At 35.1% G+C, this 21,583-nt stretch overlaps 1 protein-coding gene across 1 annotated transcript; it reads left to right on the top strand.

Annotated features, from left to right (window-relative positions):
* The first annotated feature begins 421 nt into the window (after nt 1–421).
* Nucleotides 422–2,065, top strand: LOC103957255 (probable inactive patatin-like protein 9). The gene is made up of 2 exons (XM_009369391.3): nt 422–1,596; nt 1,681–2,065. Exons 1-2 carry the CDS (start codon nt 670–672, stop codon nt 1,912–1,914), a joined length of 1,161 nt encoding a protein of 386 aa, XP_009367666.2. The 5' UTR covers nt 422–669; the 3' UTR covers nt 1,915–2,065.
* Nucleotides 2,066–21,583: the final 19,518 nt, after the last annotated feature.

Raw genomic sequence — 21,583 nt, 5'->3', positions numbered from 1 at the left:
CAAGAGTGGCTCAACTTCAAGATGACTAATCCTAACATCCAACTGACTAAAGCTTGTGAATGCATTTGAAGCGGTGAAAGTACACATGAAAATGTGCTCATGTGTGCAAGGCATGATGAGTTTTGAATAAAATTTCTAACGAAAATTGGTGCACTATGCATATAGTTCAATATACTAATAGATAAGGTGTTGGGTTCTACTCATGCGTTTTAGGTTCAAAATTTTCCCTCCCTTAAATAGTAGTTTTGAACCCGTCTCCCTCTCCTAAATTATTGTAATAATTCTGAAACCATCTCCCGTAAGCTCTTAAATTATTATAATAATTTTAAACTTTTCGCTCATATTATTAATAAATTTTAAAATATATATATTGGCCCACTTGCTTTTGGTTCGCGTATATAAACCAAGGTCCTTCCCAAACACGGCGTCCCACTCTCACACTCCCCAGTTCGCCCACTCCCACTGTTTTTGGTAGCTCTTAACTCTCCAACTACCCAAAAACCCACTTCGTTTCCATTTTCTAGTGAGAGAAGGAAACAGAGAGAAAAACCGGAAGAGAGAGAGAGAGAGAGACGAGCAGTTCTCCGCCATTAATGCTTCTCGGCAACAAAGCGTGAGCACACACTTTTAGCGCTCTCAACTGTCGCAAAGCATTCAATTAATCACAAAATGGAGCTGAGCAAGGTAACCTTTGAGATCTTCACGAAGCTGGAGCAGAAGTGGCTCTCCCACTGCGAAACCGCCAAGAAGACTCGGATCCTCAGCATCGACGGCGGCGGAACCACCGGCATTGTCGCCGGAACCGCCTTGATCCACCTCGAGGATCAGATCCGACTCAAAACCGGCGACGCCCACGCTCAAATCGCCGATTTCTTCGACCTCGTCACTGGTACCGGCATCGGAGCCGTCCTGGCCGCCATGCTAGTCGCCGATGACGGCTCCGGCCGCCCTCTCTACACCGCTAGAGATGCTGTGAACTCGGTTTCCGAGAAGAATGCCGACATGTTCAAATTGATGTTTGGTGGAGTGTTTCGCCGGCGCCGGAGGTACTCCGGCGGGAGCATGGAGAAGGCGTTGGCGGAGCTTCTTACGAGGGAGGACGGGAAGGTCCTGACGCTCAAGGACACGTGTAAGCCTCTCCTGGTTCCCTGCTACGACATGAAAAGTTCCGCCCCGTTCGTGTTCTCCAGAGCCGACGCGTCCGAGTCGGCGAGTTTCGACTTCGAAATGTGGAAAGTCTGCCGCGCCACGTCAGCGACTCCAGGCGTGTTCAAGCCGTTCAGCCTGATCTCCGTGGACGGAAAGACATCGTGCTCGGCGGTGGACGGTGGTCTGGTGATGAACAACCCGACGGCGGCTGCTGTGACTCACGTACTCAACAACAAGCGCGACTTCCCCTCCGTCAATGGCGTCGAGGACCTGCTGGTTTTGTCGTTAGGTAACGGCCCGTTGAGCGGAGGGAAGGCGGGGCGGAGTAACGGAAAGTGCACGCCGTCGTCGGTGGTTGACATTGTGCTGGACGGAGTTTCCGAGACCATTGACCAGATGGTGGGAAACGCCTTCTGTTATAACCGCGCTGATTACGTCAGAATTCAGGTATATAATTATGGAGATTAGATTAACTTAATCTGGATTAATTAAAGGTTTTTGTTACGGAATGATTGACGGCGTTTGTTGCAGGCTTTCGGATTGGGGAGCGAAGTGGTTGCAGGCCAGCGATCGAAGGAGGAAGCGGAGGTGTTGAAGGAGAGAGGGGTGGAGTCGTTACCGTTTGGCGGGAAGCGGTTATTGACGGAGACAAACGGAGAGAGAATCGAGGGTTTCGTGCAACGACTCGTGGCTTGTGGAAGGAGCAGTCTGCCACCTAGTCCCCGCAAGGACTCCGGCGTTAGCCCCCTCGCTAACGGCCGTTAGTTAGAATTTGGTTTTTATTTCTTTCTTTTTTCTCAGTAATTTTTCCTCTTTTGGTAGGTTTTCTGGAAGCTGTAATTTGTAACCGATCTCAGGTTCACCGTACTACGAGTAGCAGCTAATAATAACCCCTTGTGCATCTTTAATTATTCAACTAAATGACACAATTATGTCGTCTCTTTTTCGCGAGGACGATATAGAAAAGCTAACTTACACCAAGTAGATACTGTGACGATATCTTTAATCAATGTTAAAATATTATGAGTTTTAACATTGCTTATGATATGCTAATGAGTAACCAGTCTTACAATGGCGGCGTTGTTGTAGGTAGGTCTATCAAAGGAACACAAAAACACCAATTATGCTGACATTTCAGATTAACTCCAAATTACACTGTTCCTCATCCATGTGCAAGATTAGGAATTGGATGCGATCAATTTTCTATTTTAGTAGTATAAATTGATTTTGTGCTACTTTTATGAAACTTGATGTAAATTTGAGGCCACTATCGTCTAAACCAAAACCTCTATTAGATTTTATCATACAATTAGAGTTACTTTAGTCACACGATGAAAAAAAAAAATCAAGATCTTATCTAGATCTTCAAGTCTGGAGTCGACTGACTCAAAAATGTGGACCGCTCAAATGGAAAAGAGAGATCTAGATCCTTAATATGTGTGAGGCGTGTTACTGTGATGGACAAATAAAAACTGTAAAATTTTAAATGAATAATTGAATCTCTGAGTCCGTCGACTCCGTACACAAAAATCTGGATAGAATCTCAAATCACAATACCATATGTTGGTTCCCGTTATACCCACGAGTCTCACTTATTTTACCTTTGTGTACTTGGGAGCTTAGTTTTCATTTCCCAATTATTCGAGTGTCAGGCTGCATTTCGACCTGGTGGTCTGTCAATATATCCTTTTCGAAACTAAATACAAATAGAAATGATCACAAGGATCTGCCAATAGTACAAATTAGCGTCATATGCATGTAATTTAAAAATCTATTGGCAAATGGCAAATGGCAAATTTTCAGGTGTTAGTTTTTCAGCCACAGCCACAGCCACAGGCCCATAAAAAGGAAAAAAATCATATCCTTCTTGTGATTGATATGTAGTTTTGGATTTGATCATCGGCAAGGACGAAGCTAGAAATTTAACTAAGAGGGGGCATCTTAAAAGATTTGAGCTCCTTTTTTGGACAAATAAATCTAGTTCTTCTACAAATGCTGAAAAAATTACTTACAAAATGCCTATTTTATTACTCTATTGTTTAATTTTGTCTTTAATTATTGTATTGACATTCCAGTACTCATTTATACTAACCAACCAAATACATGCAACACAATAAGGTTTAGACATTAGTGCATGAGAAAAATATACAGGAATAAAGGAGGGGCATTTAAAAACTAAAAGAGGATTTTCATTATTTTAATATGATTAATTGAATAATTTGTAAAGCCAAAAAAAAAAACCAAAAAAAGGGGAATGATTAATTGAATAATTTGTATTGCAAACAAAATAGGATGAGAGGGGGCATGTGCCTCCACTGGGCCTTACCTCCCTCCGTCCATGATCATCAGATGCTTTTGTCAAAAAATGATCTTGAATTTAGGGGAATCCCTTACAATTAAGAGTTGTTTATGAGGTGTACTTACTCCGGTTACATCACTAGGTATTTCAAACAAACAATGAAAATTAAAATACACATGATAGCGTATAATTATTTTGAAATATACTACTACGATAAGTAACTCCTCACATCAATGACGGTGTAAGAGACTCACATAAAAGAGTTCAATTGTTTTAACTTTCATCCTAATTAACATTTAGTCCCTAAACTATACCTGAGTTGGTAGCATTCACTCTTGTTCCCGAGGTCCTCTGTTTGAATCCATTTTCACTTCGTTTAATGTAGATTATCTTATTGTTTGTTGAACAAACTAACAACTGTACACCATTGCCCCCGCCATTAATTCTGTCCAAAGTTATGTTAGTATGATGATGTGGCACACGTGCGAGTTCACATATCTAATTCTAAATATGCGTTCCGTGACAAGGATAAAAATTGACTTTTTATATTAGCACCCCACAAAATGTTAAATGCACCCCATATTAAATTTTAATACTAAATGATTTATGTATCCTACTATGCAATGACAAATTTGACCTTATTAGGTTTTAAAAAATAAAAAATTTCTAAATACACTACAAATCACTTTTATTATTTATCTTCACCAACTATCAAATCACTTTTATTATTTATCCTCTTTTATTTTTTGCTTTCCTTCTTCGTGGCGAATTAAGGGGACTAACTGACATCAAAAGCCTTTTTGTGACGCTAGCAATGGTGTCGGTTCTATTATCTGACATTGCATGAGTTTACGTCAGATTTTTACCAAATATCCGACATAAATTATGTTTTCTTGTCGGTTTTTGGACCGCCAGTTATAGGTAATTTTGTAGTAGTGGAATACTACAAATTGGATGAACACACATATATGATAGCTATAAAATTTGTTAGCAAACCATAATTTTTCATATGAAAAATGTCTACAAATTGGTAAGAGCTTTTGATTTCATTACACGGGCCAAATATTGCTTTGTAAGATACTACATCAAAGCACAACTTAAAAGTTCACATGTATCAAAATCATCATTGAAAATTAATAGGCTACACATGCAAGCCCTTGCTTGAACAACAGAGTAGAACAAAAAACAAAATCATAAGACGTTTAATTTCTAAGATGTTAGAGCGTGATTCAGATGATGAAGTGGTAAACTTGAGTCACAGTTCAATGAGCCAACTACTCCGTTTAAAAATGAACGAAAAACAACAGAGTAGAACCAAAAACAAAATCATAAGATGTTTAAAAATGAGTGTTATAAGATTTAAAAAATGTGGGGTGTATGAAGAAAATGTGAGATGTATGTTGAGAATGTGAGGTATGAGGGTATTATGGGGAAGTATGTGAGGTGTATTAAGATAATTTTTAATTAAAAAAACAAATATAGGGTGTATTAAGTATGTGGGGTTTATTCAACAATACATGGAGTGTTAATATAATAAGCCTAAAAGTTTAGTGATCAAATCTAAACTATTGTGAAGTTAATGGACCAATTTTGGATATTATTGTGAGTCCTCTATACCCTGCCATATGTAGTCAAATTGATAAAAAATCTCACATACGAAGAAACAATGATGCACGTTTTGTTAAATTTTAATTTAAGAATCATATCTAAACTACGCTGAAAGTTCAGAGATGAAATCTAAGTTTCAACTAAATTTTAATTATGCAAATTAAAAACTAAATAATTGTGTAGGGAAAGGACGGTATTAATTATCCCAGAAAATATGAACAAAATAATTATCGCAAATGCAGTAATTTTATTCATGACTAATTGAACAAAAAAGTACCACGTTGTACTCTGAGAACATCAAACTAGTGGGCCCTGCAAACCCTTTTGCATATTATTTTCAGCTGCAACTGAAATTTGTAGTAATTAATGTAGGCAAAGAAAAGGAACCGAATCCCGTTATTAGGTGAGCAAGATTTTACATGCCGTGAGCCTGTAACAAACAGCCTTTTCAACATTCATCTTCTTAAATTGCAAAACCTACTCTACTCACACACACACACATCTTTCATTAAATTTCACCTTTCGGTTCTCAATTATACCATATGCTAGGTCATATTGGCGGATTTAGGATTTGAATCTTAAGGAGTCTAGTGTTAAAGGTTCAACTTTTTTCAATAAAAACAGAACGTGAAGCACACAAAAAAAAATTCAATTTATTCACTAAGGCATTTCGTCGAATACTTAGTGAGTTTGTTGTTGTTAGCTGAACAAAATAACGCACCTGTCAACATATATTGACATATGTCAAAACAGTCTGATGAGTACTATTGAGAAAATTTGAGAAGTGTTGTCGATGCAATATGCGACATGCATTTTGTCAAAACACTTGGTGGGCACAAAAAGAACCCATACCAGACATTCAGAGAATCTCGAAAGACCTTCACATGTATATTTGTCAGACATCAGATAATTCTGGAACCATCTAGGTCTCATTAAGCATCCGTCATTGGCTTGGTCTAAAACTTGCATGCTGTCATTACATTTATATTGGAGCGCTTGATCTGATATATATATATATATATATATATATATCTATATTGAATGGAATATATACATGTAAGTTTTTCTCTTAATGTGAATCGCTTCGCGCAACTTATTCTCGGCACTATAAAGGGACCTAGGCCACTAGTTTGCATATGTTCCTAAACTTTCTGTTTTCCTTTTGGATTTTTCTTACATAGTAGATGCATAGTTGCTTTTGGTCAAATTATTAGTTGGTTTGCAAGTGGCCCTTTACTACAGTGGTGGAAAGAAGTTGAGCCCTTGCATAACCACGTGGGTTCAAACCCCGTCGGTGGCTAATTTAACATCAAATCTAACAAAATCTATCGTTTGACAAAAAAAAAAACTATTTAGTTGGTTTAATTAAATATATACATATACTTTCCATCTTCTACCGGATGTTGGAACGACAATAGTGGCAATAAATAAGACAAGATTTGCGGCTTATTAAACAATGCGTGAGAAATGGCAGAAACCTTTATGAGTGTGATGGTTGTTACGGGTTTTTTTATTAACACACATGTTATAACATGACTTAGTTATGTGGTTGATATCACTTGAATCCGACTTAAGGTATAGTATTAACAAACAGATTATTTGCGTGTTTTTTCCATAACGGTATATCACATACATACAACACCACAATAATATTATAATCGTGTCATAAAAGTTCTTTCGTATTGTAGCCAGAATGATCTCTAAGATTGTCATAACTTTGCACTATGGTTATGAGATTTAAAATTGATAGAAGTAGTCCATGAGATTGTCTACTATCAATCATTTTGGTCGCTCTGTAAAAAATTTCCGTTAAATTGAAGAAACCATCGGTTCAAGTGAAGGTGTTGATTTGACAAAAATACCCTCAATTCAAATGAGATTTCTCCTCGAATGACCAAAATGATTAACGGTGGATAATCTCAAGGATCAATACTTATATCGATTTTAAATCTCAATAACCAAAATAAAAGATTATGACAATCTCATATACCATTGTGACTTAAAAACTATGTTCGTCTCTCTCTCGTGTGACTGTACCGTGGAGTAGAGCCACCCAACCTGTTTGATGTGGACTCCGTGGGGATCACATTCACAAAGAGAAGAGAAAACAGAATCCTAGGGATTTCAGTGTGCATGGTTTTTTCAATACCGTCGGCTTTCATGGTAAAAGGAGTAGAGGAATGTGAGGTTAGGTTGGCCGTTTAGGGGGGACCTCATCTAATTTTGGCACTGGATTTAATATATTACGTGGCTAAGTGCTAATTTTTTGGTTTTTTGGTGCAGTATATCTCAGTCGTCCATCCATTTCTTTCACCGAATTATTCATCTCTATAAGAATTTGCAGCAGGTCCTTTCCATTGTCTCTTTCTCTCAGTTTACCATACGTACGTACTATTTTGTACCATTTTTTGTAACTTCTTTGAAATGAAATGTCATGATCAATATCTCCATCCATAACTTTGCATTTTGCAACAATTCATTCGTTACAATTCTAGATGTTAACAGGTCAATTACACTTTACAAATGATACATACAAATTTAACGTTACGATGACCCATTACCCAACACAAAAGGACACAATCCACTAGCGAATCATATCCTTATTGACTCATCTGTTAGGAACTATTTAAGATAACGAGTTTGACATAAATGACTTGTTAAGATAACAAGTACGCCACGAACACAACAAACAAAACCCGTTTGCCAGGTCTACGAGCTGATCTTTCTATGCTAATTACACATATAATATAATACATGAACAGTGGAAATTGTATAGTCACAGACAGGCCTGGCCCAGTGCTGCCAAGGCGATCGTCCGGGCCCAAAATAATTGGGGGCACCAAAATTATTAGGGTGATATATTTATATATGTTTTCACAAGAGTGTAATTTTATAAAATTTGGTTCAATGACAAAGAAATTTAACTAGAATTGGTGGCTTTGTTGTTTGAAATTAATGAGGAGGTCTTGGGTTCAAAACACCATGTGTGCTTATTTACCTTTCAATTTTTACAATTTTTGTTTGGTTATTAATTTATTTTTAATTAGTAGCTAATAGCTACGTGAGTTGTTATTTTTAAACATTTGTTCCAATTCAAATCTAATCTTCAATAAAGAGTAATGCGTTGACCAAATTTTTAGACCAAATTGTAAATCATTTGACGTGTCATCAAAAAGTTTAATTTAGTACCCATTTATTACTTATACATATCAATTAAAGACTCAAAAACATCATTATTTTTTAATCCCATATTGACAAGGTTAGTAAATAAGAAGAAACACCTCACGATTTATATAAAAACATTTTAAAAGTTCATATGGAAAACAAAACTCTTATCTATCTACTTGTAAACTAGAGTATTTTTGTTTTCTTCTCACAATACAAAATAAATTAGTTTTTTTATGTTTTTAAATTATTAAGTTTAAAGTGATTTTCTAAATATAATTTTATCGATGTCTTACATGTGAAAATAAATAATTTTTTTATATAAAGTAATGGCACATTTTTATAGTATCTCCCGAACCTCAAAAATCTCTAGACCGACAATGGTCACAGACTCACAAGGCACCTGTATTGTCGAATTAATAAGGAGTGGTGTTAGAAATTGAGAGAACACAAATATTCGAAAAATAAAAGAGAAAATAAAAAAAGATATAAGGTTGGCTGCATGGCGGCTTGAAATTGGCGAACGAGGGTGGCTTCTGCTTTTCGTATAAGTTGTGTTTCAGAAACGACCTGAAGCCGACAAGGTTCTGTTTTTTTTTTTTTTTTTTGGGTAAACAAATTTGGGATGTGAGTCATATCTTAGGGTGATCCCTCATCCCTGGCCGTTCTGGCCACCGCAATTAATTAAAAATTCCTTTCGTTTTAACTCACTGCTTAACCTTTTTTGTTTCATGTTTTGTTTCGTGTGTACCAAACAAGTTGAAGAATCCAAATTACGTGGCTCAATGCTTTTTTCCTTTTGTAGGTAGGATAAGTACGTACCATAGAAAAATTACATTGAGCAATATTTATTTTGTACTTCCATCCTCATGGTTGCTAACCTCTTTTTGCAAGTTGCAAGTTAGTGAAAGATTATCAGGTGTTATTGTAATGTGATGATAATGATAGACACGTATTTGTATAAAAGCATATTCTTCTATAAATCTCTAGTATAATATGTGCTCCTAGTGAAATGGAAGATTTTCATTGTCATTTACATGACAAGAAAGATAGACAAGGCTGGTCCTGAGGTATGCGGAGTAGAAGGCAACCTAAGGCCTCCACTTCGGGGTGGCCCCCAAAATTTTTTATTATATATTTATAAAGATTAATTTTACAAATTTTGTGTCAATTCAAATAAGAAGTTTATATACTTTTGAGTTTTTACCTGAATACAATAGCCCATTGAGCGGAGCGGTTGAGCCCAACATTTGTAAGATTTAGTTGTTTTATATAATTAATTAAATAAAAAACAGCAAACTTGTTTTTTGTACGTGAAAGGTAAAACGTCAAACAACTCAAATCTATTCTTATTGACTTGAAACCACGAGGCGTGTAATATTTATTTATCTTTCTTCTATTAATTTTTAATGATATTTAATATAAAAATAGACTTTTTTTTATACATATTAATGTACAAAGATTAGAAAATCGAAAACTTTAAAGCTCCACTTCAAAAGCTTCGCCTAGAACCCCCAAATTTTCAAACCAGCCCTGAAGATAGACATCATATAGGAAAACCTTCACCCTCTTTGCCATTGGATGCCATACATCTCGATTCATCTCACTGGAAAAACTTGTAGGGTTACATCATATTTTGTGCTCCGACTTTCCATGATAACTTCAAATCTGTTATAAACTGACAGGGAAAAAACTCATCACATATATCGATCCTTAAAAACAAGGTCATTATTCTCCACCAGCAAAACTGTTCAAGTAACATGGAAGAACACCTCTGCCATATATTATATAATTATTCTACCCCATCACACATCAACTCCACTTTTCTTTCACTTTTAATCGTGCATGGTTAAAAAATCACACAATTTTTTGGTAGGATCTCCTTTTTATTCATTTAAGTTATTGGTTTCATATCAATGCTTATTATTTAACAGTGTTTGTTTCCTCTTTTAGTAAAGCAGATTCTTGGCTTTATAACCCAGATGTTAAAATGGTCACTTTATGTTCTTAACAATTATGCAAACTAATGAAAATAACTTGAAATTTTTAGTTTTAACGATAAAGACAAAATAACGGGTAAAGTGAATAGTATCAGGATTGACTTTTTAGTGTAAAAATATGATTTTTCGTTAAAGTGAACAGTATCGGAAGCTTTTCGTTAAAGTTCCTTTTAATAATCATATTACTAATTAAATTATTAATTTTGGTCTTTTTTTTCTTTCTAAAAAAGCGAATCAGCTGATGGTTTTGTCACGACAGTCCACCATTTTGAGGGACGAGATGACTCACAAATGCATTTCAACGATTGGTTTGCATTAAATCAATTTGATTAATATCATCCTTGCTCAAAAGGAAGAGAGATTTAACTTAAAGTGGTTTGGCGGGCAATCTTGTTCAATACATGCAATGATCAATTGATCTTTGAGGCCATTTGATTAAGACCTAAGATAACAAGAAAGAGTAAATTTTCAACTTTTTAGTGATGAAACCGTTTGATTAAGACCCAAGTTATGCTCCTATTAAGAATCATATCCATTTCCATCAGACCAAGCATTGAGAGCCACCTTTAATATTTTCATCTCCAAACTATTTAATTAATTAAAATAATTGACTAATTATTCTTTAAGCTTATGATTAAGCTTGGAAAGAACAAGCTGTAGTTCAACTCATGCTTTCCGGATTCGAAACTGCCCCTTTCCTTTAATTATAGTAAGAATTTTGACATATTTCATTCATAAGCAGTGTCATCTACACACTCATTTTTACTTTTCACACACCCCTCTCAATTTGAAACTGTTAGATTAAATGAATTGAAGAACATCAATGGAAAAAAATTAACAAGGGTACATGAGGGGTAAAAATGGGTGTGTAAATAGCAGTATACTTCGTTCATACAGTAAAGTAGTAAACCCTGTTATACATACGTCACAAAAACTTGGGTTTCAAGGATTAGGATTCTAAAGTACAATTAATTACAATACTTGTGGAACAATGAATCCTTAAAAAGTTTTTATTCTATCAACTTCATGTATACATATTATCTTCTTCTTTTTTTGATAGGAGGAGGAGGTTAAGGGTGTGTTTGATTGCCCTCCTTAGCTTTCACTAGACTGGACAGGATTACCTTTTAGTCTAATCCCGTGTTTGTTTACGGAAGGGCCTAACTTTAATGGTACTCACCCCGACTAAATTGGACTAAACACTTCGCTAAAGGGGCTTAGTGAGACCCCTCGAAATCGGGCGGACTACTAAGACCATATAGCTTCCCCATCTTGCTTCGCACATCCATCTACTTCATCCTTGTTTCCCATAACCATCTTCAAGACCAGATTTGACAAAACCGAAACAAAATAGAAGAAAAATCTGCAAACGTTCTATTTTCAAAACCACATCCAACACCCAAAATCTCAGAAAACCTAAATAAAAAAATCTGAAAGTGAGATGAGCTTGAAATTTTCAATCAAACAACACCAAGAAAACCAGAGACCGAAAAAATTTGCAGTGAGGTGAGCTTGAATTTTTCAATCACAGCACCCAGAAAACGCAAACCAGAACCAACCCCCATCTTCTACCTTTGGGCCAATCGCACATGCAACCCGCTCCCAACTCCTAAATTTTCATTCTCTTTCTTGCTTTGTGGTTTGATTGTGAAGATTTGCAGTCGATTATGAAGTTAGGAGATGAACAACTTCTGGGTTTAATTTTGATGTTAATTTCTTTCATCAAAAGAGGGAGATGAACAGAGAACAAAAGGCAGAAAATAGGGAGATGAACGGAGAACAAAAGAAGAAGATGGAGATGAAGAGGGAGAGGGATGAAGAAAAATTAGGAAGAAAACAGAGGGAGAGGGGCGGAGAAAATTAAGGAAGAAAAAGGGGATGAACGAAACACAATTGGGAATGGAAGAAGGTTTCTAGAATGAGAAAATAGACTGAAGTAATAATAAAATATTACTAAATATTTATTAAATAATGTAAAATATTAATAAATATGAATTAAATAATATAATATTGGAATTTGTTATTAGTCTGTTCCTTAGTCCTGATATTGCGCCAAACGCTTCACTGAGCTAGTCCAGCTTAGCCTAGTCTAAGCCATCCCGGCTTAATCCTTGCAGCTAGTCCAGTTAAAGACAATTCGTTGTAACAAACGCACCCTAAATATATGTAGAACCTCGAGGATATAAGCAAATGCTCTAAATAATAACTTGAAGTACAAGCTTTTGCTACGTTTATTTCAATTTAGTTATAAAGAGGCATAAAAATCTAGGACTATAATTAATTAGAAAAACTAATGAAAAATGCTTGAAAGCTTTGAGTTTTAACGATAAGAACAAAATAAAGGATAAAGTGAATAGTAGCATGATTGATTTTTTAATGTAAAAATATAGTTTTTCATTAAAGTAAACAGTATCGAAAACTTTTCGTTAAAGTTCTCTATTTAATTTTGCTTCACCATCTCCATGTCTTTATGCATCAGAGCAATTTAAGGTCAGGTTAAAGGCTCCACCCCATAAAGCCCTTCAGTCGGTATGGCAATTTAAGATCTTTCCGTGAGTCTCTGTGAATAGGACCTGAACAATTTAAATAGCCTAAGGAGCAAGGACACCTAATAAATATGATTTTTACCTTTTTCCTGCTGACATTTACATTACATTTTTCTTTAATTCTTGAGCTACCAATTAATGATTTCAACTTGATTGTAATTGTTTGTTTTATTTGTGAACAACTAACTCCGCTTGTGTAAGATTTTTTTTACAATTAGTCCAGTTAAAGATAGTTCGGTGCAACAAACGCACCTTAAATATATGTAGAACCTCGAGGACATAAACAAATGCTCTAAATAATAACTTGAAGTACAAGCTTTTGCTACGTTTATTTCAATTTAGTTATAAAGAGGCATAAAAATCTAGGACTATATTTAATTAGGAAAACTAATGAAAAAGACTTGAAAACTTTGAGTTTTAACGATAAGAACAAAATAAAGGGTAAATTGAATAGTAGTAGGATTGATTTTTTAGTGTTAAAATGTGATTTTTCGTTAAAATAAATAGTACCGAAAACTTTTCGTTAAAATTCTCTATTTAATTTTGCTTCACCATCTCCATGTCTTTATGCATCAGAGCAATTTAAGGTCAGGTTAAAGGCTCCACCCCATAAAGCCCTTCAGTCGGTATGACAATTTAAGATCTTTCCGTGAGTCTCTGTGAATAGGACCTGAACAATTTAAATAGCCTAAGGAGCAAGGACACCTAATAAATATGACTTTTACCTTTTTTCTTCTGACATTTACATTACATTTTTCTTTAATTCTTGAGCTACCAATTAATGATTTCAACTTGATTGTAATTGTTTGTTTTATTTGTGAACAACTAACTCCGCTTGTGTAAGATTTTTTACGCTGTCGGTTCCAAAACTTGAATAAAGGAAGAGGAAGAGAGTATCAAGTAGTTGACAATCCGCATTCTTTTTTTTTCCCATTGAATTCCTAATAGAGAACAACTCTAAGATATTTCCCTCACTAAATAAGGGAGGAAGAAATGTAATACTAGTACTATCGACTTTGATTGCTTTAAATATAAGGAAAACTAATGAAAAAAGTTTGAAAACTTTGAATCTTAACGATAAGGACAAAATAAAAGGTAAAGTGAATAGTACTAGAATTGATTTTTTAGTGTAAAAATATGATTTTTCGTTAAAATAAACAATACTTGAATCTTTTCATTAAAGTTACCTCAAATCTAATGTCAATTTCATAGTTACATATGTCAAGTCGGCGTGCGTCGCACCCATGCATAATGTCAATTGTCCTTTTCTTCCTTCATTGTTCTTTTGGTGTGAAAATAATTGATTAGATACAAATACATAAAGTTTGCCTTAAAAGGAGAGAAACTTAAATAATACAGAATACTAAGATGCACTACAAAAAATATGGGCACTGCACACAATAAATTATATGTGCCCTTTGAGGCCAAAGAGCACCAAGACATGTGCCCATAGACCAATAGCAACAGTGCAGCTACTAAGTTTTTATCTGTGCCCTCTATGGGCGTCACCATTGCTAAAAGGGCACAATACACTGTTTGGTGCTCAAAGATGCAAGCACAAATGGACCATTATTTGTGCCTGTTTCTGACAACTTTATCAGAAGACCTTTTCCAGCCATATTGACACTTATATTATAATTGTGCCAACAAGAATTAAATATTAAAAAAAAATCAAAATTGAAAAAACTGTAATTATTATTATTTTTTTAAATTTTCATAAAATGTAGAAAGCCTACAACACATTCTCAATCTCAGAAACATATATTGTAATGTTACATATTTCATCTCTAATGCAAAAAGAACTTGAAAGCAGACATTTTTGGACAAATGCATCTTCCCCAGCAAGCCTTGCACCTCATCAGAAGCCAAAACAAATATAGTCGACTTCAAAACAAAATAAGTCCAAAATTACACCTAAAAAGGAGTTGGTTAAAATCAATACGTAAGAGTTCCAGATCTGCCATATCAAAGATTTACCTCTTTTTCCAACTTGGTGGATGGTGCAATCACATCCTCCTGAAATCCAAATGAAAGTGAAAATGAAATTAAAAAAATAAAAAAAGAAAGGACCTATTTCCAGTCATGTTCAAGGACCAAAACTTTCAATCGGCATTAAGAACTCAATAGCAGTGATGCATTGCTACTTTGTTATACCAAATTACAGTGAACAAAATATGCAACTAAATTAAGCAGCAAAACCATCATTACCAGCAAACAAGATGTACAAAACAATAGAAGTTTGGACAATCATTGTTATGACATTAATTTCTAAGAAAGATAGAAACTGCTAAGAACCTTATAGGCTCTACAACGCACAAGCTAATAAATAAGTATTTCAAATCTAATTTTTAGCTTTAGTGAAGTCTTCCATGTTTCCATACGGAAAGATAAGATTCATGGAGCTGTTTAGTTTCTTAAGACTGCACGTTTCCTCACTGTTCAGTCTCTCCTAAGAGCAACCTAAACACTTAACTACAACTAAAAACTTGCAACAAAGCCCTCGAGTGGGTACTTGTAGGCTGTACCAATGTAATATATAGTCCATCCCTCTAAAATCCTTCCCCACTATTAGTTGTGTATAAACAGTTAAGAAGCTACAACATGACAATAGCATATGTTCATTTCTAACAATAAAATCATCCAGTAAGAAACGTACTCCTTATTAGACATCGCAGTGTTTTAGGGAGTGAAAACTCAAATCTGATCTTCACCTTTTATTATCAACATAATGTGATCATCAAGAAGTTAAATGAAGATAACAAATTAAATTTATGTTCATTTGCTAATAATGAAACAAGTAACAAACATACTTCATAAGTGACGTTTATTTGCCCCAATTGTCAAAACCACAGCTCTCCTACAAGGCATCAAACAAGAAACCTCTTTTCCTTGAAAGTGAAAACAGTTAGGAATAAAAAGGAAAAATTGACGGGCATGGTAACAATACAAGAAATCAATACAATGCAATGAGACAAATCCGACAAAATTCACACCGAATGCCACATGAATTTTAGTTATGGAGATTTTGAGAAAGACTGAAAATTCATCATAATGAAAATCTGCTTATCAATGAGAGTGCACAACATTGTAACATTAGATTCAGAAAATGGTTTTAATTGGTTTTGATAGGAAGCATTGTAAGTTAATCCCAAACATTTAATTCATGCTTCCAAAATTAACAAATTCTACAATTGCAAGAGAAACCCTACTTAAATATCTTAAATGCCAAAACCAAAAAACTGCCCTTATCTGCTGGAAGATAAGATCCTACCATCTTCTCTATATTCTCCACCACAGTTACATTCTCGTATCTGCATTACCAAACACATAAAAACAGGGCAATCAACTCTCCATCCAAGAAAACAATACAACATTGTTATGACATTATCTTTCCATTTGCTCCACAGACGAACTAATCTGGATGATATATGCAGCATTTGGACCTCTCATTGCCAAAGTCAATGACTAGTATTAAAAAATTAAAACCATCGATCTAATTCATTAAATTTAATCAACAAACAGAACACACAAATGTAGAACTACAAAAATTGATAGAACAAGAGAGACAGGGAGGTACATGAAAATTGTGTACGATAGGAGCGAGTCTCCAAGTGAGTAAACTGTGACGTGCATACAGAAAATAAACAATAATAAATAACTCATATATGAAAATATATAAACTCAAGCCGCAAAAAGAACACTAATTCAGATCTGGTGCGGCTTGAAAAAACCCAGATCTGGTACACATACAATCTCTTCTAACCAATTCCTCCATACAATTGTACCTACTTAAATTCCAGGCAAAAAGTTCAGATTTTCATATATAAAATCACCACCCTTCAAATAATTCACATAAAAACACACAAAAAACAAGCCAAGCTCTTAGAAATCGAAAGAAGGCTACGTTTAGGGTTAGGGTTTCTCGGGTTCTTACCTAAATCCAAGAATTTGAACCATTTTCTTACAGTTCAGCTTGAATTCAATCTCCCAAACAAAACCACTAACCAAATCTTCAACATGCCAAGTTAAAACCGAATTAGTCCTAAATCTCAATAATTTTTCACATCTAAAAGTTAAAATTGAAGAAACCCACTTACATAGATAGGAAGCTCACTATGAGAGGATCAGTTTTCTCTATTGGGTCGAGACCCAGTTTTGGTCGAAACTTGGCCGGCGAGTCCGGCTTGGTCGTTTTAGAGAGAACAGAGAGGGAAGAGCCAGATCTAAAAATAAGGAAATATGAAAGAGATAAATATGAAGGATGTGTGTGGGTTAAGGGGAGAGGAAGAGAGAGAGAGAGAGAGAGAGAGACGGATGGATGTGGGTGGGTTGAGGGGAGTATGATCTACGAAGGGTGTCGTGGGTTAGGGGAAGAGAGAGATAGAGTTGGATGGTTGAGGGCGGGCCAAGGGGGAGTGATAGTGGGTGGGGATAATTAGGAAGGGTGTCAGCGGGTTAAGGGGGGAGAGAGAGAGTTGGATAGAAGTGGGTGAGTTAAGTGGAAAAGAGAGTGTTGGATGGATGTGGACCACTAGTTTTTGAAAAAAAATAATAAATAACAAAGAATTGTGTCTTTAGAAGTAAACTATGGGCACAAATAATATATTAGAGCCATTTTTTTAAATAAAGCTGTCAGATAATGTATTTGTGCCTATTTTTTTTTACAATAGGCACAATCAATGATGCCCTTTATGAAATGGGAACTGTTTCAGTCTTTTGATGGTCAAACAGACACAAAATTCTCAATTGTGTCCTTTATTTTGTACCCATAGCTCATTTTTCTTGTAGTGATGACGGTATACATTTTGTAATGAAAATCTTTCTCAAAAACACATGGTATCAATGAAGATATGAAATCAATTAAGTCAACGAAGACATAATATATATTCATGCAAAACCTAGAAACCCTAGCATCAATACATAAAATTGATTTGAGGTTCAATACTTGATGATATATAACATCCATGTAATAGGACCTTGTGTAAGATTAACCATTATATTGGGCGGTTTCAAACCCTAGATCACCTAGTTTACTTCTAGCCCATAACCTTACCTTCATCACTACTGAACTAGCAGGAGCTAGTGCCTTTAGAGTCAATATATTTTCATCGTTGCCAATATTTGCAAAATTGATAACAAAACAAAACCAGGGAAAATGATCGTCACCATGATAGGATCGGCTGATCTCTCTTATTATACCAAACCAAATCACACAACGCCGCCCATTCCTCCATGCTTCCAGATCCCATGCACAAGTACGTGGACATCTATCTTTTTCGAACCCTATAGGAGGTGTCAATACTACATATATAGATTGCGATTGGGTTAAATACACATAAACCCCTAAGAATTTTTGGGTTTTCACAAAACTACAAGAAGTTTCGAAAGTAGCACAAACTTTCCATGACGTTTCAGAATCATTTCATAATTAGTAGGATTAACTGATATTAATCACCCTTTCACGCATCCATCGTACGAAACCACACAACATCCATGTGAAGTTCTCTTTGTGATTTACAGAAGAGGGGAGAAGACGGCAGGAGAGAAGGGTGAGGAGAATGGCAGAGAGACACAGAGTGATATGGTGCGAAGGCGTCCTCAATTTAAATTTGACATGAACGAATTAAATTACTTTAGATTAATCAAATGATCAAGAATTGTCTAAATACACGTAAATCCACAGATGACAAATATAGAGACTTAGCATCCTTTCCAAATAATTATCCCATCGTGGTAAGTTAGTAACTGCATGCATACGAATTCAGATTTATATTTAACTACTTGACATAGTCGAGACAAATTAGCTAGGATTATCATCCAAAACAATTTCCAAAAGAAGTGGTCGATCGGTATGTGACGCAGTAGAGAACCCAAGCGTCTCTGGAGACTAACTTAGGAATCACTCAATCAGAGGTAACGGAATCACTCACGTCACTAATCGTAAATTCACTCGACAAAACTAAGCATCACACTTGATTTAAGGAGGAGAAAACTCACTCTCTTCTTAGATTGATTATAATTCACTAAATTGGCATCCTTTTTATGTTTTTCGACGTCCTAAATCCATTTATGACGTTTGTTTCCCGAAATTCAATTGTTTTAGTATAGTTTTATTAATTGGTCCCTTTATGCTTAGGTGCATTTGTTAGTGATGTTTTCGTTCTTCCTAGTTTGCACGGCTCTTCGACTATGGAGTATCTGTGAGTGGATCCCTTCTAAAATGCATATTTTACTATTAGAAATGCATACATGAAAAGCATGATTTAATGGCTACATTTTATGAAAGGTTTATGAGTAAATTGGATTTACACTTTATGATATTTTATGCTTTTATCAACTTTACGTTATTTGTGGTATGTGTGATTGATGATTATATATCTACTTATGACTGTGGTTTTACAATATGATGTTTAAGCTATTTAGCTCCGATGAGATATATTTTGGAAAGATTATGTTCAATGATTTTTGTGCTTATCTAGTGGTCACTATATGCCTACGGGTGAATGATATCTATATACGGCTTTGGCCAGGTGCTGTAGGGGCCTACGGGCGAATGATATCTATATATGACTTCGGTCGGTTGTTGTAGAGGTCTACAGGCGATTGATATTTATATATGGCTTCGGTCAGGTATTGTAGGGGCCTACGGGCGAATGTAGGCCTTTGGGCGAATGAAGAGTTCTATATGTCTTCGGGCAATACTGATACCACTACTAAACACACTATATATAATATATGTTTTATGAAGTTTTATGGCATGCTAGGGTTTTCGGAAAATCTATTACATATTATACTATTGAGTTTTCATAAATTTTGGGGGTTAGTACTTTGATGAATAACTGTTTCAGTATTACTTATATATCAACTTGGTCCACTCATATTTTGTTCTGCACCCCCTCAAGACCTAGGAATGAGGCCTACGATCCGAGCTACGAGGCATTCCCATACCAATGACTTTGTGTCCTTCTCTCTGCTTGGACATTCTTGTAATAGCACTTTCTGTTACACCTTCTGCTTGTATTTTGAATTAGTAGTATGTTTTGAACATGTCATATATTATCACTATTATTTTGTTGGCAGATGAACTTATTATATTATTTTGTTTATGTTGTATTTGAATATTACATTGCATAGTTATGTGCGAAATTTATATGTATGTTTCACATGTTCTCGGCATATGCATTCATAAAATGGCTTGTGTCACTTCAGGTGTCGGCTAGCATGTGACGTGTCAACACAAATTCTTTTCCGACAATATTTGACTCACATTAATTACTGATACCTGATTCTCATCCATGGGAGCAAGATGCTTGTGTATCCTATTTTCTTTGGAAGAAATGGCGTTTGCAGATTTTCGCGCACAACCACACACCCTTCAGTATTTTGCTAATAAGTTTCTGTAGAAAGCTTGGATTGACACATCGTTTGTTGCGTTGGAAACTAGGCTTCCACGGCTTTCTAGTGATGTGTGATTCTCTGGATAGAAGTCACTGTAACTAAGTCAACTTTGAGGACGAAATCAGATGATATGCGCAGTGCTTCCATCAGGATTTCGGATAAAAAATCCAAAAATCCACTCTGATACCACTTGACGTAGTAGAGAACCCAAGAGTATCTGTAGACGAGGGATGATAATTAACTTGGGAATCACTCAACCAAAGGTAACGAAATCACTCACATCGCTAATTGTGGATTCACTCAACACAACCAAGTTTCACACTTGATTTAAGGAGGAAAAAACTCACTCTCTTCTTAGATTGATTATAGTTCACTAAATTGGCTTCCTTTTGAGTACATAAGGATCCCTTTAAACAGGGAGAGTACAGTGATTGATAGGATAAATATTTAATATTAGCACTAAGTTTGGATGAAGAAATTTAAGATTACTAACACTATGTTTGGATGAGGGAAATAAACTTGGAATTTCGACTAAAGTTAGAATTTATAAATTGACATGCACAAATTCCCTTGTTTGAATTCATAAACATAGAAATTTAGAATTTCCATGTGGAAAAAAACTTGGAATTTGGGACCTCAAATTCCCAAGTTTAAATTCCATGTAAATATGTGTTATTTCCCAATTTCTATGTTTGAGAGTTTAAAAATAACAAATTCTGTATTCAATTCCATTATTCTTTTAGGTTAACCAACCAAAAAATTCAAAAATTCTAGAAAATAAAATCCTGTCATTTTAAAATTTCTCAGTAATCTTAAATTTCTTCATTCAAATATGGTGTAAGGAATTTTAAAATGACAATAATTGAAATGACGAGATTTTATTTTCTAGAATTTATCAATTTTCTTGTTTGGTTAACCTAACAATGGAATTGAATACGAAATTTGTTATTTTAAAACTCTCAATTTTTATAATCGAGAGTTTTATGAAAATTAAATTTGGGAATGACACATATTTACCTGGAAATTAAATTTGGGAGTTAGAGGTCCCAAATTCCAAGTTTTTTTTTTTCACGCGGAAATTCTAAATTTTTATGTTTATGAATCCAAACAAAGGAATTAATGCATGTCAATTTATAAATTCTGACTTTTATCTAAATTTCAAATTTATTTTTCTCATTTTATAGTTTCTAGACATCTGGGCTGTGCCAGTATGTCTCTCTAGGGATCTGGATCCTCTCCTGAACCCAAGAAGATGATCCTTCTGACTAAGCAGTGTAGGTTGTTAGATTTTTATCAAACGGTTATAATTAATATAACTTTAAAAAAATTTCCTTATTATTAGCTTGGTTAGGAGGATCCTCTCCTTAGGTTCAGGAGAGGATCCATATCCCCTCTCTGGGGCATGCTTCAGAGTTTTC

The sequence above is a fragment of a genome, unplaced genomic scaffold (assembly GCF_019419815.1).
Source record: "Pyrus x bretschneideri cultivar Hongxiangsu unplaced genomic scaffold, Pyrus_bretschneideri_v1 Contig23, whole genome shotgun sequence".
Classification (NCBI taxonomy): Eukaryota; Viridiplantae; Streptophyta; class Magnoliopsida; order Rosales; family Rosaceae; genus Pyrus; species Pyrus x bretschneideri.
This window is presented reverse-complemented; position numbering and strand designations above follow the sequence as displayed.